Source organism: Monodelphis domestica, chromosome 4, assembly GCF_027887165.1.
Source record: "Monodelphis domestica isolate mMonDom1 chromosome 4, mMonDom1.pri, whole genome shotgun sequence".
Lineage (NCBI taxonomy): Eukaryota > Metazoa > Chordata > Mammalia > Didelphimorphia > Didelphidae > Monodelphis > Monodelphis domestica.
In genome coordinates, this window is record NC_077230.1 from 400,437,015 (window position 1) to 400,459,705 (window position 22,691).

At 39.8% G+C, this 22,691-nt stretch overlaps 1 protein-coding gene across 1 annotated transcript; it reads right to left on the reverse strand.

Annotated features, from left to right (window-relative positions):
* Positions 1-1,564: 1,564 nt before the first annotated feature.
* On the reverse strand, positions 1,565-21,912 carry RBP7 (retinol binding protein 7). Its single transcript, XM_007491599.3, has 4 exons — positions 21,750-21,912; positions 3,333-3,511; positions 3,131-3,232; positions 1,565-1,809 (listed from the first exon to the last, which is right to left on the reverse strand). The coding sequence occupies exons 1-4, from the start codon at positions 21,820-21,822 to the stop codon at positions 1,759-1,761; spliced, it is 405 nt and encodes a 134-aa protein (XP_007491661.1). The 5' UTR covers positions 21,823-21,912; the 3' UTR covers positions 1,565-1,758.
* Positions 21,913-22,691: the final 779 nt, after the last annotated feature.

The window sequence follows — 22,691 nt, forward strand, 5'->3', positions numbered from 1 at the left end:
TCTGACCCTTCGCATAAAATTTGTGCCTGTTTTTTCCAGTAAATCCATCTCAGGGGGTGCACCCAAAGTCTCTGCCTCCTGACTTTTTTTTTTAAGCACTATTCTTCAATGCTTCTATCCTCTCAAAAGACCGTCCAAGAGCTTTCATCCTGTTTACAGCTAAAAGCTCATAGAAAACATTCTCTACAAACTACTTGTTTACCTCATCACTGCTCAGCCATTCCTTTGTCCCTATGGCTTCTGACCACACCATGATACAATCATCACCTACTATATACCAGGTGCTGGGAGACAAAAACAATTATGAGGTCATCCCTTCTCTCCAGGTGCTTATATTCTACCAAAGGAAGATAACATGTACATATATCTTGTGTTTAGTCATTTCAGTCATGTCAGACTCTTCATGACCCCTTTTAGAGTTTTCTTGACAAAGATACTGAAGGGGGGTTGTCATTTTTTCCTTCATTTTGCAGATGAGGAAACTGAGGCAGATAGAGTTAAGCGACTTGTTCAGGGTCACAAAGGTAGTATCTGATTTAAACTTAAGTCTTCCTGACTTCATATATGGACTTTAATTTACTGCACCCACCTAGTTGACCTGCACAAATATTTAAGTATGTGAAAAATAGATTCAAGATCATTTAGGTTGTAATATGTACCATACGTGGGCTTGGGGCTATCCCTCAAAAGACAGCCCTCTGACAATCAGAAAATATATGGAGAGGGGGCAGCTGGGTAGCTCAGTGGATTGAGAGCCAGGCCTAGAGACGAGAGGTCCTAGGTTCAAATCTGGCCTCAGACACTTCCCAGCTGTGTGACCCTGGGCAAGTCACTTGACCCCCATTGCCTAGCCCTTACCACTCTTCTGCCTTGGAGCCAATACACAGTATTGACTCCAAGACAGAAGGTGAGGGTTTTATTTAAAAAAAAAGAAAATATACGGAGATAAGACTCCTGATTGCCTGAGAGACTTGTGACCAATGTGTAGGGAGACACAGAGAGACAAGGAGAAATATAAAGAAAGGGAGATGGGCAAGGAAAAGAAAGACTTTGAATGGAGACCCAGGTACATGGGAATGAGTCAATACCACTGTCAAGACCCAGAAATAAGCCAAAAAAAAAAAAGGCATTGAACAGCAAAATAGATGTTTCATTCACTACAAAGTATCTCCTTGGGAGTCCAAGAACCAGGGTTCAAATCCCACCTCTGTCTCTTGTATGGCACTGGGTGAGTCACATCCTTTAAAAAACAACCCACAATTACTTTCTATCTTTGTATCAATTCTAAGACAGAAGGTCAACAGCTAAGCAAACAGGGTTAAGTGACTTGCCCAAGGTCTAGAAGTGTCTGAGGTAGAATTTGAATTCAGGTCTTCCCAACTCCAAGCTTGGTTTTCTATCCACTATGCCTCTGAATCACTTCCCTTTCTGGGGCCTCACCTTCTTTATTTGTAAAATGATAGGGTTGGACTAGATGGCCTCTAAGGTCTCTTTCTCCTCTCTACCGAGGATCCTATGATGCCTTCAGACTCTTCTCTTAATAAATAACAACAGAGTCTTTGAGTGGTTTTAAAAAAAGTTTATTATAACTGGCCAGATGGAGGCTGTGATCTTCTATCCAAGCTCCTTGATAAAAGAAGAGAAGCCCAAGAGGCAGCCTTGGGCTCCACAAGCCCTTGCAAAGTTGTTTGGTCCTGGTTCAATGAAAGCTGCCGTCTCCTCAGGGTGGGTGTATAGACACAGCCTTGGTTTTCTCTCTCAGGCTCTTTGGAATCTCTGTTTGCACACTTGACCTTCACAGAACATTTCCTGGAGTTAGACATGGAAGGGAAGGATGAGATCAGGGGAGGGAGGAAAACAAAATTGAGATCAGCCCTTGAGAACACAATCTCCTCCCTGAGATCTTCAATGGATTAATTAATCACCAGCTTGTCAAGCTTGGCCATGAGTCAAGGGACTCGGTGCCAGGGCACCCTACGTAGGATTTAGGCAGGAGCCCCTTAACTCTATTTCTTTGTCATAAGGGCAAGTTCTAAAGAGAAAAAGGGGAAAACAAGGAAGGATAAAAATAATAAATGCACCATCAAATGCCATATTTGTCTGCCGTTGCATACTGGATCTCAGTTTTGTGGGTAGTTAGGACTTTTGTGTGTGTATTGATTAAAGGAAGGAATTTCCATGCCATGAATTTCCTATTCCAATTAAATAACTGATTTGGGGGTGGTGGGAAGGCTGTGGAAGGGAGAGAGAGAAACTAGAAGTCACTACCTTATAATTTAGGCTTAAGTTTTTTATCTTTTTTTTTTCATTTGGCTGTAAAAATGGACTTCAATCCAGGACTTCAATCCCCAGAAGTCCTTGCTCCACTTCCCCAGAATTCCCTCTAATCTCACTGAAACCTCACTTGGGCCAAGAGCGAGATGGGGTATTTAACCTGGTTGTGAATAGGCTCTGCGCTCTTTGCTACTTCCGTTTGGGAGCAGGTGCGGCTCTCCACCTAGCTCGCAAGATATGAGTGGTTGTGCCTCGCTGGGCCTAGACACGTGCTTTCTTATTCTGTATTTTCTTTAATCCTTAACCTTTAATAAACCTCTAAAAAATATAATACTCCTTGCAGAGAGAAACTAATTTCTACCTGCCTCAGTTTCCCCAAAATTTTAATCTTAACATAGCCTAAGCAAAAATCTCTCTTTAATAGCAGAGATCCTTTTTTTTTTTAAACCTTTACCTTCCATCTTAGTATTAATTCTAAGATGGAAGAGTGGCAAGGGTGAGTTAATGGGGGTTAAGTGACTTGTCCAGGGTCACACAGCTAGGAAGTGTTTGAAGCCAGATTGATCCAGCAAGGAGTGTGTGTGTGTGTGTGTGTGTGTGTGTGTGTGTGTGTGTGTGTGTAATGGACCCCTTTGGCAGTCAGTCTGGTGAAGCCTATGAATTTCTCAGAATTATGTTGTTGAAAGGCATAGGATTACAAAGGAAACCAAAAATTAGTGAAAGAAATATTTAATATTTTTCCCATCCAAATTGATGGGTCCCTGAAATCTATCCCCAACCTCTAAGAAGGGGTCAATGGACCCCAGCTTGAGAAAGCCTGCCTTCCCCCAAGAGGGAATCCAGAGCTCATAAATACCAGGTATAATTCGTCCCCTTCAATCCAGTGGGTCCAACCTCGGTTCGTCTTTTCCCCCTTCTGGACACAGGTGAGTCTGTCATTGTCCCACGTGACCAAACTCTGGAGTAAGAGAAAGGATAACGTTTGGTCCAGGGAATGAAGGCTTCCAGCCCAGAGAAGTTCTTAGGTGTCAGTTACCAGTGATTTTCTCCATCCTTACCTTGCATTTCCTGTTATCTAGGCCTTTGGTATCCTCATCAAACTCTTCTCCCACTTTAAACTGGATGAGGTAGTTCCGGAAGGTGCTGAGTGTATGGATAGTGAAGCTGTCGCCATCTTGTTTGATCACTTTCTGTGGCTTCAGCATCTTGGCTACTTTCCGTGTGGCAAAGTCAATGCCTTGAAGAGAAATGAAGAAAAATCTCAGTTGGCAAATCTGACTGATTTGAAGGCAGTTGACTCAGGGCACTATCAGATACAGGGGAAAGTTTCAGGTCTGGCCTCTCTCAAAGGGCTCCTCAGAAGGAAAGCCAGTGAGAACTGATGGATTAAGGAATCCTGACAAAGCTAAAGAGCAGGGCTGCTTCCTCTTCATTGTGTCCCTGGCTCTCGGAGCAGTCTGCTGAAGCCTATGGACCGCTTCTCAGACTATTGTTCCCAACTGCATAGAATAAAATGTCCCATAAGTCTTGGTGCAGATGGCTCTAAGACTTTTGGAACACCTTGTATGTAGGATTACCAAAGAGACCAATTCTAATGAAATATAGTTATAGAAATGTTTTTTTTTTAAACAATCTCATGGACTCCAAATTTAGAACTTCTTTTTTAAAATCTTACCTTCCAAATTGGAATCAATACTGCATATTGGTTTCAAGGCAGAAGAGTGGTAAGGGCTAGGCAATGGGGGTTAAGTGACTTGCCCAGGGTCACACAGCTGGGAAGTGTCTGAGGCCAGATTTGAACCTAGGACCTCCCATCTCTAGACCTGACTCTCAATCCACTGAGCCACCAGGCTGCCCCCCCCCCCCCCAGGTTAAGAACTTCTGCCGTAGAGGAGGAGCTAAGGAAATGTTTTGAATGGAGCAAATCACAGGGTACAGCATCTTTGGTAAATAAAAGAGTCTAGCATTCCCCCTACCAGATCTCTAGGAGGCTGTAATTTCTTTTTGAAAAAAATGCTTTCTTTTGTCATCATCATTATTTTCATCCTCATCTTCATCATAACCATCATCATCATCAGAACTAGTCCTTACATGTAGCACTTTCTGACTTGGGAAGCACTTTCCAGGTGTTATTTTTTAATATTTTATCTTTCCAATTATGTAAAAATAATTTTAGCATTCTTTTAAGAAAATTGAGTTTCAAATTCTTTCCTCCTCCCCTTCTTCTTCCCCTAACTGAGAAGCCAAGCAATTGGATATAGCTTATATTGTACCTATTGTTTTTAAATCCTTACCTTCTGCTTTAGAATCAATATAGAGTCTTAGTTCCAAGATAGAAGAGTGGTAAGGGCTGGGCAATTGAGGTTAGGTCATACTGTGAGGAAATGATTAAGGTCAAATTTGAACCCAGAACATCCCATCTCCAAGGTCTAGCTACCCCTATATTGCACATTCTTTATGTGAATTCATTCTCTTCTGCAAGGAAGGAGAGAACTGACATCTCTTGAGACAGGAGCAACATACTTTGTCTTGTTTATTTTTACTTATTAATATAAAACCCCTTAGCAATTTTAATAGTTATTTGTTTTACACTGTCCCCATTTCTCCCCTAAGTGCCATCTCTTGTATCCAAAAACATCCATTTTTTCAAGAGATTGGCCAGACAAAAAGGCTAAGGAACAACTGACTATGTGAATGTTGCCTGCCCACAGACCTGTACACCTCTGCAAAGGAGGAGGGCAGGGTATGCTTTCCTCCTCTACAATCTCAGTTTAGTTTTCTAGGTTGTTCCTTTCATTCACATTTTGACTGGCTCTCCCTCCTCTGTTTTCTTTTTAAAAATTCTTCTCAACATGTAATGCCCAGTGGATTTACGTGACGGCTATGGGGGGTGGGGGGAAGGAAAAGAAAATGATCTATGTCTTTAATGAATAATGCTTAGAAATGATCAAATAAAATATAATAAAATTCAAAAAAAAATTCTTTCTCAGAGAATGCCATCCACATTCCGAGAAAGAACTGTGGGAGTAAAGCAGAAGAGAAACATATGATTGATCACATGGTTCGATGGGGATATGATTGGGATTTGGGCCTTAAATGATCACACTATTGCAAACATTAATAATATGGAAATAGGTTTTGAACAATGATACATGTAAAACTCAGTGGAATTGCTTGTTGGCTCCAGGAGTGGGGAGGAAGGAGGGGAGGGAAAGAACATGAATCATGTAACCATGGAAAAATATTCTAAATTAATTAATTTGTAAAAATTAAAAAAATTATTTCTCCCAGGGGCTCATCTATTGAATACAGGCATGTTTGGAAATTAAGATGATGAATTAACAAAAATGCATTACTAATGTAGTTCATATTATTTAAATCATAAAACAAAAAAAGCTGAAAAGTGACCCATAAGCCCTCTTGTTGTCATTCATCCTTCATTTTCAAAAAGGACCAATGACATCATGGAATGAGGACTTGATTTTCTCATTTATGACTTAATTTAAGTGAGTTCAAGTTATACAAAATTATCAGTTTCAGCTCTCTCTTTCAGAGTATTGAAGCATTCTAGTCATCTTATAGAAGAGGAAACTGAGTCCCAAACAGTATTAGAAATCTCTGGGCCATAATTCTGAGCTGAAAATTCAAATTTTAATTGTGGAAAATTAAAGTCAGAGATCTCACCACACCTTTAAAAGTTCTAACAGTGTATTTTATAGGTTTTTGACAGTTAATTAGCATAAGTCATTAACAAGGCAGAAAGTATATAGGATCTTATGAAACATGCAATGGTGTTTGGGAACAAAGGCTTGGATCATCTGATATGAAGTTGTAAATTCAGTATAAGATTAAAATAAGAAAATTTAATTAATCCTCTAGAACTTATAATACTTCTTAGGCCAAAATAACCTTTCTTGGCCATAATACTTTGGGGAGCCTACAGGTGGCCTAAATCTTCAAAGGCTCAAACAATACCTGGACATGCCAGGGTTGTTTTCCTATGATCTCATCAGGCCAGCTGTCCACTGGTCATTCCCATGAGCCCAGCTCCTTCTGCATGGGTTTCAGCTTCCCTAGATAATGACGCAGACCTCAAGTTTTATTCCTTCAACAGAAGCTCAAATATATTTAGTTACTTTAATATTCTAATATACCAAACTATACCCTTTCTAGTACTATGGTTACTATTTTATTATTATCTTGACACCTTATACACAGTTCACTAACTGGGTCTAAATTTTTCTAAAAGTCATGATTGTTGGTGATGGACTACTATTGTGCTCAAAGGAATAATGAACTGGAGGGATTCCAGGTGAACTGGAACAACCTTCAGGAAGCGATGCAGAGTGAGAGGAGCAGAACCAGGAGAACATCTTACACAGACTGATACACTATGGCACAATCGAATGTAATGGACTTCTCTACTAGCAGCAGTGCAATGATCCAAGACATTTCTGAGGGACTTGTGAGAAAGATGCTATCCACATCCAGAGAAAGAACTGTGGGAGCAGAAACACAGAAGAAAAACAACTGCTTAATCACATGGGTCGATGGGGACATGATTGGGGATGTAGACTCTAAACGATCACCCTAGTGCAATTGTCAATAATATGGAAATAGGTCTTGATCAATGATACATGTACAATCCAGTGAAATTGCTCATTGTCTATGGGGGTAGGTGGGAGGGGGGGAAAGAACATGAATCATGGAACCATGGAAAAATATTCTAAATTAATTAAATAAAAAATTTCAATCCAAAAAATAATAATCATTGTTGTAGTTACTTATCTAAAGAATTATGTGCGATCTCTTGGTTTATGATCATTAATATAAAAACAATATAAAACAATTTTCCTTTCAGTAGATTTCAGTAGACCACACAGGTATTAAGCCAGTCAACTAGCATTTAACTAAGCAACTATGCTGTGTTGGGATATAAATGAAGGATAAATATAGTTTCTATTCCCAAAGAGCTCATAATATAATTCACACGAGCAAGAGATATCCAGTACAAACAGGGTATTATCTCAGAGGGAAGACATCAGTATTTAGAGGAAACAGGAAAGATTTCTTGGAGGAGACAAAACTGAAAGGAAGTCAGGGAAGCCAGGATGGGGAGGTGAGAATTGGGCAGAATTCAAATCTAAGACCTTTAAACCTGTGCTCTTTCCATTTACTCCATTATTTCCTCTTAAAATATAAGCAGTAGACCAGAATTTGAACCCAGGACTTCTTTTTTAAAATCCAAGGTTCTTTCCACTGCATCTCACCTATCCCATTAAAAAAAAATGTAGACATCACTTGGCTAGTAGTCCTTTTAAGAAGATTAGCAAGTTGAAACTGTTAACATCTTTTAGGAATCTCAAGTCAACCAACAAACATTTTTTTGGCTATGCACTAAGATATATAGATAGAGCATCTAGATCAATGGTGGAGAACCTTTTAGAGACTGAGAGCCCTCATAACCCCCATGAGCCTCTCCTCTCTCCCATATCTTACCCCAGTCAGGGGAGGAAGGAAGCATTCCTGTTAGGCTGCTGGGCAGAGGTGTGGGTGATAAGACAAATGTCCTCAGGACATGGAGAGGGGAAAGAGAGCAACCCTCTCTGGTAGACGTGCCATAGGTTTGCCACCATGGATCTAGATGGTACAATAAATAGTTAAGAGTGTCAAGCCTGGTGTCAGGAAAACCTGAGTTCAAATTTGACCTCAGACTTTTACTAGCTGTGTGATCCTGGGCAAGCCACTTTGTCTTGTGGTCTCAGTTTCCTCATTTGTCAAATGAACTAGAGAAGGAAATGACAAAATACTCCAGTAACTTTGCCAACAAAACCCCAAATGGGGTCATAAAATGTGAGACACGCTTGAAGTGACTGAAAAAGATATGGGAATAAACAAAAATAGGGGGCAACTGGGTAGCTCAGTGGATTGAGAACCAGGCTTAGAGATAGGAGGTTCTGGGTTCAAATCTGACCTCAGACACTTCCCAGCTGTGTGACTCTGGGCAAGTCACTTCAACCCCATTGCCTAGCCCTTACTACTCTTCTGCCTTGGAACCAATGCACAGTAATGATTCTAAGATAGAAAGTAAGGGTTTAAAAAAAAAAAGGAATAAACAAAAATCCAGTAGTCTCTTTCCTCAAGGAGCACATATTTGGGAGGGGGAAGCCAATCCACACATCTCTAAGTAGATACAGATAAAGCCCCATCTTAAATAGCCATTAGGCATTCTGGACAATGATGTTATATGTTTAAGAGGATCACAAAGAATTATTAGGAAACAGAATCTTTGCTGGCAGGATTTATCCCCTTTTTGAGGGAAGCTGAGAGGCTGTAACTGCTGTCCTAAGAGGAAAAGCCTCTTCACTGTCACCCTAAGAAGAAAAGCTGAGTTAAGTATCCTTCCTGCTGAGAATTGAAATTACAGTTAGTTGCCATTGGAGGAAAGAGTGTGAGGCACATTAAGAGAGCTGAAGGAAAGCCACTTTAAAAATGATTATTTCATTAATTAATTTTAGAATATTCTTCCATGATTCCATGATTCATGTTCTTTCCCACCCTCTTCCCCCATCCTGGAGCCAACCAGCAATTCCACTGGGTCATACATGTATCATTGTTCAAAACCCATTTCCATATTATTAATATTTGCATAGAGAGATCATTTAAAGTCAAAAATCTCCAGCCATATAGCCATCAAGCCATGTGATCAATCATATGTTTTGTGAAGGAATGCCATTTTGAGGACAATTGAGAGAAGTTTTTGGAGGAAAAGAGAAATCTCTAGACTGACAAGCACCTGACAGGCTGATCTGTCAGTTGCTGGGACTGCCTCTGATTTCCCCGGGGAGTCTGGTTGAGAACCCCACTACAGCCATATACACTGATCAAATATTTTCCCTTTTTTCTTCATTATCTGTTACTACTTGATATGTGTCTAAGCCTATAAGTTTGAGGTTTAAAAGAGGAAAATCGTTTTTATCAAAAAAGGAAAAATGAGTTAAAAAAAAAAGATTTCCTTGTTTTTCTACACCAGAGTGGAAGCTTGACCATTGTGAAGATGGAATTAACTCTCCCCTAGCTTTTTTAGATTTTAGCCACCAGGAATGTATACACCCCCCCCCCCCCCCGCTTAATCCTTAAGGGGGGGTCTATAACCCACGAATGCTATAGTGGGTGACAAATCAAAAATGACTCACTGCCCCCTGGGCAAAGCTAAAGCTGCAATTGGTCCACTGTAAAGTGGAAGGAAAGCACAGTAAGTGATGCAAGCAACTGTCTTTAAAAATGGTGGTAACTTCCTGTGACCAGCTTTTTCTCCTTGGAACTTGGCCTTGAAGGAGCTCCAGTTTGGAACCTCAAATCGCTTCTGGTAAGACTGCTCTTGGATCTTCCCCTAGGACTACTATGGGGGTGAATGAAAAGGCTGACTCCTTTTCCTGGCTTTTCTGGAATACTAGGCTCTGGAGAGGGCCCTCATCTTGGAGGAAGCCTCGTGGCTAGAACCCTTGTTTAATTTATCTCTGGACCTCTTTTACTGAGGCCTCTGGAACCTCAGCTCCTGGTTTAGACCAGGCTGCAGTAATTCTCTACTCTCTCTCTCATTTCCTTTAATTTCACTTTCTCTTTTTATAAATAAACTACCATAAAAAGTCATTCTGACTTGAATAATATATTTTCTGTGACCACATTTTTATATATTTAGTCCAATTGTTACATTTTAACCCTTATACATGTATGTGTTTTTAATCATTCATTTCTGAGTGAATACAGAACATGGCCCCTTAGATGGCCTTTGGAACCCAGTGAAATCAAGAATTAACATGGTATTGGCAGGTGTGGGTTTTAAAGTGTTTTGGCCAGGGGAACTACATCCCCCAGCATGCCTCAGGGGTCCCTCCCTACTACTTCCTGGCATGGGATTGGTCTTGAATAGACCAATCCTGTGCTGGGGAGGGACCATGCCCTCAACTTCCTGGAATGGGATTGATCTTGAATTGGACCAATCTCATGCTAGGGAGGAGCCAAGCCCCCTACTTCTGGGTTTGGGATTGGTCTATATAAGGACCAATCTCATGCCTAGGAGGAAATTTTGAATTGAACTTGATTCAAATTTTAGAGAGTTAGTGAATTTCAGCCAGGGGAAGCTTCAGTTGTTTTTTCCTTAATAAAGTTTTGAAAAAGGATAAAAAGGGTAGTTTTTCTTTTAGCATCTTCAATTGGCAACCTACAAAGGGACCCCAGAACCTAACCTCTAAGGAAATTGGATCAAAAAGGGGCACAGACTTCACCTACACAATGCCAAATCAGCATGGACTTAACCTGAATAGTGCCAAAAGAGCATAAAATTCCTCAGAATTGTCCTGGCTCATTGTATTGTTGTAGTACCGAAGCCTATCACATTAGATCGTTCCACAATATTGCTGTTACTTCGTACAATGTTTTCCTGGTTCTGCTTATTTCACTCTGCATCAGTTCATGTAGGTCTTTCCAGCTCTTTCTGAAATCATCCTGTTCATCCTTCCTTATAGCACAATAGTATTCCATCACCATCATGTACCACAATTTGTTCAGTTATTCCCCAAAGGGCATCCCCTCATTTTCCAATTTTTTTTTTTGCCACCACAAAAAGAGCGGCTATAAATATTTTTGTACAAACAGGTCCATTCCCATTTTTTCAATCTCTTTGGGATACAAACTTAGGAGTGGTATTGCTGGATCAATGGGCATGCATGCTTTTACAGCCCTTTGGGCATAAAGGTATCAGCATTTTTAAAGAATTCTGTATTACTCTGGTATGACATTATGGATAGAACTGGCCTTGGACTTAGGAAGACCTAGATTTGAATCCTGGTTCAGATACTTTCAGGTTATATGAAATTTGGCAAATCCCTTCACCTCTCTAAACCTTAGTATTCTCATCTAGAAAATGGGGCAGCTGGGTGGCTCAGTGGATTGAGAGACAGGCCTGGAGATGGGAGGTCCTGGGTTCAAATCTGACCACAGGTGCTTTCTATCTGTGTGACCCTAGGTAAGTCACTTAACCTCTTTTATCTGGCCCTGATCATTCTTCTGCCTTGGAACAAATATATATTATTGATTCAAGATGGAAGGTAAGGGTTTAAAAAAAAATAAGTCAATATGCATCTATTTTGGGAGGGGTGGGGGAAGCTTGCTATTAAACATTCGCCAGCATATTCCTGGCTATGACTTAACTTTAACTTTTCCTTTTGAGATCATCAAAAGACAAGAAAATCATAGCTAGACCCTCTGTCTAGTTAGATTCCTTCTATGATTCCTGGTGATGATAAAGTTCTCAGGGTTACAATATATCATCCCCCCATATAAGAAAATGAACAATGTAACCTTATTTAGTTATTTTTGATTTTGCAGTCATGTTTACCTTTTTATGCTTCTTAAATCCTAGGTTTGTATGTCAAATTTTCTATTCAGTTCTGATCTTTTCATCAGTAGTACCTGGAAGCTCTCTATTTCAATGAAGATCATTTTTTCCTGTAAAATTATACTCATTTTTTCTGGTTGGGTTATTCTTGGTTATACCTAGATTCTTTGCCTTCTGGAATATGATAGTCTCATCTCTTTACTCCCTTATAGTAGTGGTTGCTAAATCTTGTGTGGTACCAATTATGGTTCTTTGGTACTTGAATTCTTTCTGGCTGAATTCTTACAGTTTTTTACTTGACCCAGGAGCTCTGGATGGTGGTTGTAAAGTTCCCAGAAAGTCCTGGACACTCATGGATTCTTTCAATTTTTACTTTGTTCTTTGATTCTAAGAGATCTAGAGCACCTCTTACATCCTATTTATCATTTTTGTCATTTCAACTTCCACAACTCTCTCATCTCCCTCTCTCTTTATCTACTATAGTTCAGGATTTTAATTTCTATTGCCTAAAATATTGTAATAGCTTATCAATTGGAACTGACTGAATCCTCCACATTGCTGTCAAATTTGTATTCTTATAAACCACAAATTTGATCATATCTTGCTACCACTTAAACATTTTTAATGATTTGTAAAGTGATTAGCACATTGTCTGGCACATAGTAGGCATTTAATAATTGCTTTTTCCCTTCCCTTCCCTTCCTTTCCCTTCCCTTTCCTTAGAACTCAATTTACACAAAATCAGAACTTTACCATTAGAAAAATGTTAATTGTTCATGGGTAGGCCAAACCAATATAATAAAAATATAAATTCTACTTAAATTGATTTATTTATTCAGTGTCAAATCAATCACATCTCCCTCCAAAGATTTTTTTATAGAGCTAGAAAAAATAATCACAAAATTCATCTGAAAGAACAAAAGATCGAGAATATCTAGAGAATTAATGGGGGAAAAATGATATGAAGGAAGGTAGCCTAGTGGTACCATATCTCAAATTGTATTACGAAGTAGTATTCATCAAAACAATCTGGTACTGCTTAAGAAATAGAGTGGTGGATCAGTGGACTAAAGTAGGTACATAGTGGTAAATGAAGATAGTAATTTTTTTTTTAAACCTTACTTTTTGTTTTTATAACAACTCTAAAAAGGACAATTGGGGTTAAGTGACTTGGCTAGGGTGACACATCTAGGAAGTGTCTGAGGCCAAATTTGAACCCAGGACCACCCTACTCCAGGCTTGGTACTTTATCCACTGTACCACTTAGCTATCCCTGATCATAGTAATCTAACTTTTGATGAGTCCAAAGATCCTTGTTTCTGGGAGAAGAACTCACTATTTGACAAAAACTGCTAGGAAAACTAGAGAGTAATGTGGTAAAAACGAGGTGTAGACCAACATCTCATACTGCATATACCAAGATATGGTCAAAATGGGTACATGACTTAGACATAAGAAATTTAAAGGAATGTGAAAGAGTTTATCTGTAAGATTTATGGAAAGATAGGAGGAAAGGGAAGAATTTATGACCAAAAAAGATAGAAAGCATTATGAGACATAAAATGGATAATTTTAATTATATTACATTTAAAAGGTTTTGTACAAATAACAACACAACCAGGATTAGAAGGGAAGCAGAAAACTGAGGGAAAATTTTTACGGTCAAGTTTCTCAGATTAAAGCCTCTACTATATAGCATTCTCTAATATTGTAGAGAACTGAGTCAAATTTATAAGAATACAAGTCATTCCCCATTTGATAAATAGTCAGAGGATATGAACAAGCAGTTTTCAGATACAGAAATCAAGACTACCTATAGTCATATAGAAAAAATGTTCTAAATCCCTCTTAATTAGAGAAATGCAAATTAAAACAACTCCAAGTTACCATCTCACACCTATTAGACTGGTTAATATCACAGAAAAGGAAAATGACAAATGGTGGAGGGGGATGTGGAAAAACTAGTTTACTATTGCACTATTGGTAGAGTTGTGGATTGATTTAACCATTTTGGAGAGTGGTTTGGAACTATGCTGAAAGGACTATAAAACTGTGCATATCTTTTGATCCAACAATACCATTAAGACATCTATATCTCAAAGGTATTTTTGTCTTTAATAATAATATTAATAAAATAATATTATTATGATGATAATAATAAAAATAAAGAGCTATCTTTTAAAAGAGAGGGAAGAGGACTTAAAAAAAAAAACTCTTATCTTCTGTCTTAGGATCCATCCTAAGTATTGGTTTCAAGGTAGGAGAGCAGTAAGGGCTATGTAATGAGGTTCAAGTGATTTGCCCAGGGTCACACAAGGAGTAAATGCCTAAGGTCAGCTTTGAACCCAGGATCTCCTAGGCTAATTCTCAATCTAATGAGCCACCTACTTGTCCCCTGTGGGGACCTATTTATACAAATATATATATATATATATATATATATATATATATATATATATATATATATATCTTTTTGTGGTTGCAAAGAATTGGAAATTGAGAGAATGCCCATCAATTGGGAAATGGTTGAACAAGTTGTGGTATAAGATTGCAATGGAATACTATTGTGCTATAAGAAATGATGAGCAGGATGATCTCAGAAAAACCTACAGGAAGTGAAATGAGCAGAACCAGGAGGACATTATACACAGTAACAACAATTTTGTATGATGACTAACTAATGAACAGCTTAGCTATTCTCAGCAATACAATGGTCCAAGACAATTCCAAAGGACCCCCAATGAAAAACTACCCACCTTTAGAGAAAGAACTGATGGAGTCTGAATCCAGATTGAAGCATATTATTTTTCACTTTATTTTTTGTGGGTTTCTGTGTGTGTTTTAGTTTTATATGAATCTTCTTTTACAACATGACCAATATGGAAATATGTTTTGCATGATCACATATGTATGACCTAGATCAAATTCTTTACTGTTTCAGGGAAATGGGGAGAAGAATGAAGGGAGAGAACTAAGAACTCATGATTTTAGGGAAAAAATGTTAAAAATTGTTATCTCACGTAATTTGAAAAAATATTAAACATAAGAGGAAAAAACTAATTTTCCTTCAAAGGCCTGCTCAAGTAATACAAATACATCCTACCTGAAGCCTTCTCTGATTTTCCTCAATACTTAGAGCTCTCTCTCCTTCAGATTACCATGTTTTTAATTCATCTAGGTTATATGCTATATAGTAGCATATAGTTATATAATAGAATGTAAGCTTTTTGTGGGCTGGGACCAATTTTTTTAAATCATCACCTTCCATCTTGGAGTCAATACTGTGTGTTGGCTCCAAGTCAGAAGAGTGGTCAGGGCTAGACAATGGGGGTCAAGTGACTTGCCCAGGGTCACACAGCTGGGAACCCAGGACCTCCTGTCTATAGGCCTGGCTCTCAATCCACTGAGCTACCCAGCTGCCCCCTGGGACCAATTTTTTATTTATTATTTCCATTGCATACTCCAGAGTAGTACTACTGTGTAGGTGCTAAATAAGGTTTGCTGATTTCCAATTGTGCTTTTTCCTATTAAAAAACATTTATATGACATACTGTAAAAGACAATTCTTTGTCCTCTTTGCCTAGTTGGAACTAACACTTTGCTTAATGATAAATTAAGTACCTTTACCTATGACCTCACAAGATTCTGAAAACAGGATTAACTCTCCTTTGTCTACCTTTTGACTAAATCAACACAAACTTGAACTAGGTGGAGGAGCAGCAAACTACTTAGAGAATTCACACCCTCAGAAACTCAATCAGCCAGGAATCTGTGAACCCTTTTGATGAGCATTAACCCCCAGTAGGTGAGAACTGGTTCTCCCAAACACTGCCCCCTGGGCAGTGCTAGACAATTTAGAAGCTGTGATTGACCCCTGTGAAGAGGGGCAGGGACAAGAAGCCACTATAAAAGGTCCTGAATTGCTGGGGCTAATAAAGTTGAAGTTAGTCAGCTTCAAGAAGAAGGTCAGCTCAAGGAAGAAAGTCACCTTCAGGAATCACCTTCAACTCAAGTCATTGTCTTGATCTTCCTCTTGGAGGGAAGGAACTTGGGTGGGTGGAGAGCTGGCTTCCCCTTCCTGTCTTCTGGAGAGAGTTTAATTCAGGTTGAAGGTCAACAAATCCTGGCTGAGTCCAGCATCAGAGCAATATTTAGTTAGATAAGTTAAATGACTTCTCTACCCTTTTGTATTTCTCTACTTTCACTCTTTCCAACTCTTTAGTAAATAAAAGATATTAAAGGTCATTTTTACTTTGAGCAATAATACTTGAAATGATGATTACAATATTATTTATAATTTTTATATATTGTAGTCAACCATTAAAATTTAATTCTTACAATACTTAAAATTATATGTCCATGATGCCTTTTGAATAATCATATTTATTTTTACCTTATTATTTATTTATTTATCTTATTAACATTTCTTGGGGGTTTTTTTTGCCTATGATCTTAATGGTTTAATGAACTCTTCAAGAAGTTTTCTCAGAAGCAGTTAGGTGGCTAGACACCTTCCTACTTGTATGACTCTGGGCAAGTCATTTAACACCCATTGCCTAGCCCTTACCACTCTTCTGCCTTAGAACCAATACTTGGTATTGATTGTAAGATAAAAGGTAAGTGATTTTTTGTTGTTCTTTGTTTTTGTTTTTTAAAAAGGAAGTTTCCTCTAGCCATTCAGATTAGCAGCTTTTCTGTAACTTGGAGTCAGAAATTTGCCTAGAAGGATAGAGATGTTAAGTGACTTGCCCAGGGTCATATAGGGAAAATGTATCAGAGGGAGGGCTTGATCCTTGACTCTGGAGCCCAACTTTATTTTCACTAGTCTTTTCTCTAATCTTTAGATGCTAGAGGATATTATTTAGTCTAATCACAGACCTACTTCTGAACTTGTCCAGGAAGATTAAGACTGACACTAAACCTCCTTGAGCTTGCTCAAACTGGAAATTTGAATGGCTGAAATCACTAGTAAAACAAACAGAATCTAGAGCCTATCTGTTAGTCAGTTCTGCCAGCTATATTTTTAAAAACCTGCATTGTAAAAAGGAATATGCATTTTATGTATCTGAAAAATAATTATATTTTTAGTTATTCATTTTTAACATTCATTTTTTTAAAACCCTTCACCTTCCATCTTGGAGTCAATACTGTGTATTGGCTCTAAGGCAGAAGAGTGGTAAGGGCTAGGCAATGGGGGTTAAGTGACTTGCCCAGGGTCACACAGCTAAGAAGTGTCTGAGGCCAGATTTGAACCTAGGACCTCCTGTCTCTAGGCCTGACTCTCAATCCACTGAGCCACCCAGCTGCCCCCTTAACATTCATTTTTACAATGCTGAATTCCAAATTCTTTCTCCCTTTAGCCCCTTCCCCATCCATCGAGAAGGCAAGGCATATATCAATTCTATTGTATATGTATATGGAGCTATATACATACCTTTGTTGATATATATATATATACATATATATATATATATATCCATACATATATGGGTATATATAGACATATACAGGGAGGGATATATTTGGAAATTAAGTGTTATAAAATGTATATTATATATGTATATACAGATATATGCTATCTCTTAAGAGTGCCTAGTACATAGTAAGGTCTGAATAAATGCTTCTGGACTTGCCTTGCCTTTTCCTATTGTGAAAGAGAATTCTTTATTCTCTTTGTCTATTTTTAAATTAATCAACCAAAATCCTAAATACCTTTACTTAACACTAAGTAAGGAAGTTCCCAAGTCACTTACTAAAATGGGTGACAACTTCAGAAACTTGTGAATCCTTTGATAAGAGTTTATACCCTCAGAGGATGAGAGGTGAATCCCATAGATACTGCCCCCCTGGGCAGTCCTAGGAAATTTGAAAGCTGTAGTTGGCCCCTTGAAGAGGGAAAGGGACAGGAAGTGATGTTGACAAAGGACTATAAAAAGTCTTGAACTTCCTGTCCAAGAGGTCTTTTGCTTTAATCTTCAGCTTGGAGCTTTGGCTGGTGACTTGACTCTTGGAGGTGACATTGGCTTTTGGGATGGCTCCTTTGATCTTTGGTTTGGATCTTCTCCTTTGGTGTCCATCTTGGGTAAGTGAGTAGCTGGCCCTCCTTTCCTGGCTTCTGGAGAGAGTAGTTCTGGAGAGGCTTTCCCCTCTTGGAGGAGGCTGCATGAGTGGAACACTGGGTCTTCTGGTTGAGGGTTAACAAGCCGTGCAGGGCTGAGCCTGGCACAGGCACAACATTTAGTGTGATAGGCTAGACATCTTCTCCACACTCTTCTTACAGTTCTCTACTTTCACTCTTTCCATCTCTTTGTAAATAAAGCTACTAAAAGTCATTTTGGCTTGAGCTATAATATGTTTAAATCAGCAACTACAATATTAGAATGCTCATAAGTCAAACCCTTAATTAAAGTCCTTATACTATCGAGCATATCTCTTACAAAAAAAATATCTTTTGAAAAAGAGTAGAAGAGTTCAGCAAAACCCCAACACATACCACCTAAGTCTATATACTTAAAGAAATTTTTTTATTTAAAATTTTTTCCCCAAAGTTCTATGATTCATGTTGTCTCCCTCCCCTCTTCCCTCCCCCATCCTGGAGCTGACAAGCAATTGTACTGGGTTATACATGTATTATCACTCGATAGCTATTTCCATAGTATCCATTTTTGTAATAGAGTCATTTTTTTACAACCAAAACCCCAATCATATCCTCATATAAACAAGTGATAAATCATATGTTTTCTTCTGGATTTCTACTCCCCATAGTTCTTTCTCTAGATGTGGAAAAGTCAATATACTTAAAAATATATACTGAAATATATTTTTAGAGCATGAAGTAGTTTTCTCATAGGTATGTAATAAAGAACATAAATATTTTTAAATCGAACTGAAGGTGGCATTCTGAACTCTTTCCTTAGCTGTTAGTTATGACGTTATTGTAATAAGCTGCATCCGGCCTCTAGGTGGCGCAGTGGACAGAATGTTGGACTATCTCGGCGGGAGCCAGGGGATCCAGGACCCAACCTCCCCAACAGTGTGCTTTGTTAGCTTCTCGGGAGCGTGTGCTCTGCCTCCCCAGCTAGATCCTAAGCTTTGATCTAAAGGGGACCAGAGATTCAAGCGGATGTTAGCCCAGCATTCACCGGATTGGTGATGTCGCTTTGCACCTGGCTCTGAACATTTGGGGAAAGAGAGATCCAGAAGAAAAGCAGAACACCATCCATCTTGCACTATGTGGGGAGAAAGTGCCGTGGGGTAGGGCCGAGAAGAATCCTCCAGGACTCTGGTGGGGTATGGAAGGTGGGGTATTGGGATGCTTGCAACCAGTCGCACTGCGCTTCCTGCTTGGTTTGAGACCAGGACTCGGGTGAACTATTTGAGGGAACAGGGAACTGTAGAGCACCCCGACTCTAAAGGGGACCCTAAGCTAAAGTGGAATCAAAGAGCAAGACAGGGGAGCCATGATGCTTTAAAGTTTGCAAAGAACTTTGAAAGCGTTATCTCACTTGATCCTTAAAAAAAATCCTAGGGGGTAGGTGCTCTTATTATTCTTACTTTACAGATGAGAAAACTGTGATTTGCCCAAAGTCACACAGTAGGGAAGTTTCTGCCGTCTTCCTGACTTTAGGTCCAATTTGTGCACTATGGCGCCACCTAGCTGCCGACTTAAAGGTTCGACCAAAGAGTTTGGACTTGCCTGTGAAGAATTGGGAAGGGGGCGGCATTGAGTGAGGATCTCCAAAATACCACTGAAACTTTGCAACTTGTTAGCCCAGACAAAAGAACTGGCTTTACCCATAGCACTTTGAAATTTGCAAAGTGCCTTATATGCATTATCTTGTTTGAGCGTCACCCTAATTCAGTGAGGTACATTTTGCTGGTAATGAAGTGCTTTCTTCATTTTACTAATGGGAAAACAAGAGCTCAGGCAAGTTATGATTTGCTGAAGTGAGGCTTTGTGGGATGTAGATCCCGGTCTTCCTGACTCCAGTCTAAGGCTCTTTCAACTGAGCGTACTGCATGGGGATATCAGAACACATATACAAGCTGGGAAGCCTTTTGGACACTTTCAGTCAACCCAATCATCCCCTAGGGAGCTTGGTGGTGCAATGGATAGATTTGGAGTATGGAAAATCTGAATTAAAATCTTCCCTCATACACTTTCTTCCTTTCTTTCCTCCTCTTCCTCCTTCCTTTCTTTCTTCCAGCATCAAATCTGGCTTCAGATACTTCCTAATTGTGTGACTCTGGGCAAGTCACTTAACCCTGATAGCCTAGCCCTTGCCACTATTCTGTCTTAGAATTGATAATAAGGGAGGCAGCTAGGTAGCTCAATGGAGAGAGTCAGGTTTAAAGATAGGATTTCCTGGGTTCAAATGTAACCTCAGATACTTCCTAGCTGTGTTACCCTGGGCAAGTCACTTAACCCTAGTTGCCTCGTCCTTACCATCTTTCTGCTTTGGAATCAATACTTAGTATTGATTCTAAGAGAGAAGTTAAGGGTTTTTAAAAAGGGTGGGAGGAAGAAAGAGGAAATGAGTTTGATATTAGCAAGACCATCAGAACCAGAATTAGATTCTAAGAGTTTCCGACTTTCTTCTTCATAGTATGGCAGAAAAGGGTTTGTGTAGGGGGTGAGGGTGGGAGGAGAATTGTGTATTATTTCATCAGTTCTTTAACAGTGGACAAAAACTAAATTAGGCTAAGCGTAGGAAAAACATGGATTTACTATAGTAACAGAAGCAATGCATTCATCCACATTCATTTAGAGACAGATTCAAGAAGTTATTTGGGAAATTAATGGGTTTTTTCCCCAGAACTCTAGTGTCTGTTTCACAAGCAGAGGGAAGGTAAATAAATACCTTTTTAAGATACCTTCCCTAAACCAACATAATGATGAACTATACCTGCCAATCATCCCATGCGACTATAACCTTCTAGAGGGCAGGCACTGTCACTAATTAGTGGATTTTCTTTGACCCAGAAACAGTACAGTCTCTGACAGGGAGTAGGAGCGCAATGAATGCTTGTTGGATTAGACTTAAGGCTGATGAAAAAGTCAGAGTCATCAAGAGAGATAATTGTCAAGGGGTGTGTGTGTGTGTGTGTGTGTGTGTGTGTGTGCTCTGACTCACTTAGGATCAGAGATTTAAAACTGGTAGTCCTCAGAGGCCATCCTATCAAAATCCCTCCTTCTGCAGATAAAAAAACAGAGTTCAAGTTTAAATGTCTTGCCCAAGGTCAAATAAGTAACACACGAGCATCAGAGAGAAAATATGAAACTAATTTTAATTCCAGAGCTCTTTCCCCTGTAGTACACTAAGTCTCATCTATTTAGATAGATAGAAAGATGGATGGATGGATAGATGGATAGACAAAGAGACAGACAGACAGACAGATAGATAATAGACAGACTGACACAGACAGACAGACAGACAGACAGACAGACAGACAGACAGATAGATAGATAGATAGATAGATAGATAGATAGATAGATAGATAGATAGATAGATAGATGGATGGATGGATGGATGGATGGATGGATGGATCATTTCACTGAACCTAGATCCATTACAAGTTTTCCTAAGACCTTCCTAACTCAGATAAACTGCAAAAGGATTGAAGACGTCAAGACCTTATTGTCCCAGAGCCCAGAAGGGCAAATTTCTAACAGTGGTACAGAGAGCCAGAAGCCACTCACCTAAGTTTTCCAAAAACCCTCTGGGTTGCTGCCTCCTTCCTGGGCCACTTACGCGTCTGCTAAGAAGGCACTCATTTGTTTAGGTTGGAAAGAGAGTGGAGGTTCCTTTTAGACTCATAAAAACTCTGCGGGTCCTAATACAATGGACTAAGTAAGCTAAGGGAGAGACAGATAGCTGAGATAGGCAGAGACCGACAGAAACACAGATGGACAGAGAGCCCTGGCCCCTGAGGCTTGGAGAGGTTAGCACTCTGCCAGAGTTGAGCCCCCATAGGGCACGCGCTTTGCCTGCCCGCTCTCCCAAGGTGCCCCCCCCCCCCAGCCCGTGCTTTGAATACCACCCCTACCCCACCCCCGCCCTGGCCACTTCCCTACCTAGAGCTTGCATGTAGCCCTCGAAGTTTTCATTGCTGACCATGTTCCAGGTGCCACTGAGGTCCACGGGCATGGCTGGGAAGCAGAGAGGAGCCAGCTGGCCCTGAGCGTGTGTGTATCAGGGAACTGAATGAACACCCTCAGCGTGGGCTGCCTGCCGGTGGTTCAGCCCTATATGGGGGTGTGGCGGCGGGGGCGTTACCCGGGAGGGAGGAACGTCAGCTGGGAGCCCCTGGGAACAGGTGGGCGCGGTGGGGGGAAGGTGGAACTGGGGGAAAGCGAAGGAGAGGAAAGACCAATTTGGCTGTGAACTTGGCATGCTCCAGGGGGCATGGAGAAAGAGTCAAGGGACCGTGGGAGTTAGGACCATTTTTTCCTGGCCTCCTTCCTCTGAAGGGAAGCTCTGGTGAGTGTCTGAAGGAACGCAGGTATAAGGAGCCCTGGGTTTGAATCTCCCCTTTGCTTCATACGACCTTTGAGCAAACAATCACGTCTCCTTTCTGGACCTCGGTTTCTCCATCTGTAAAACGAGGGAAATAAACTAGATTGTTTCTTAAATCGCTTCTACTTGCAACGTATTGGGCAGAATGTTGGGCTTGTTGGGCATTGTTGTAAATCAGACTTGGCACTCTAGACCAGCATTACTTGCTGAGGAATACCTTTATAATGCTAGTCTGATACTCTTCTTACAAAAAATGTGAGGGATGGAGTAAGAACCCAGCCATAGTTCATTTGCTATCCCTGTCAGGAAGGATATCGCAGTCTTCTTAATAGAGAAATGGGTCAGATTCCAGAGGTATCTACCAGGCTTCCTGTGAGCTGTGTACTTTTTACATTTCAACAATCCGTATATGTATGTATGTTTAATCTACATATATGGGTATTTTTGATATTTGCACCAGGGTGATCTCTTAGAGTCGACATCCCCAATCACATCCCCAT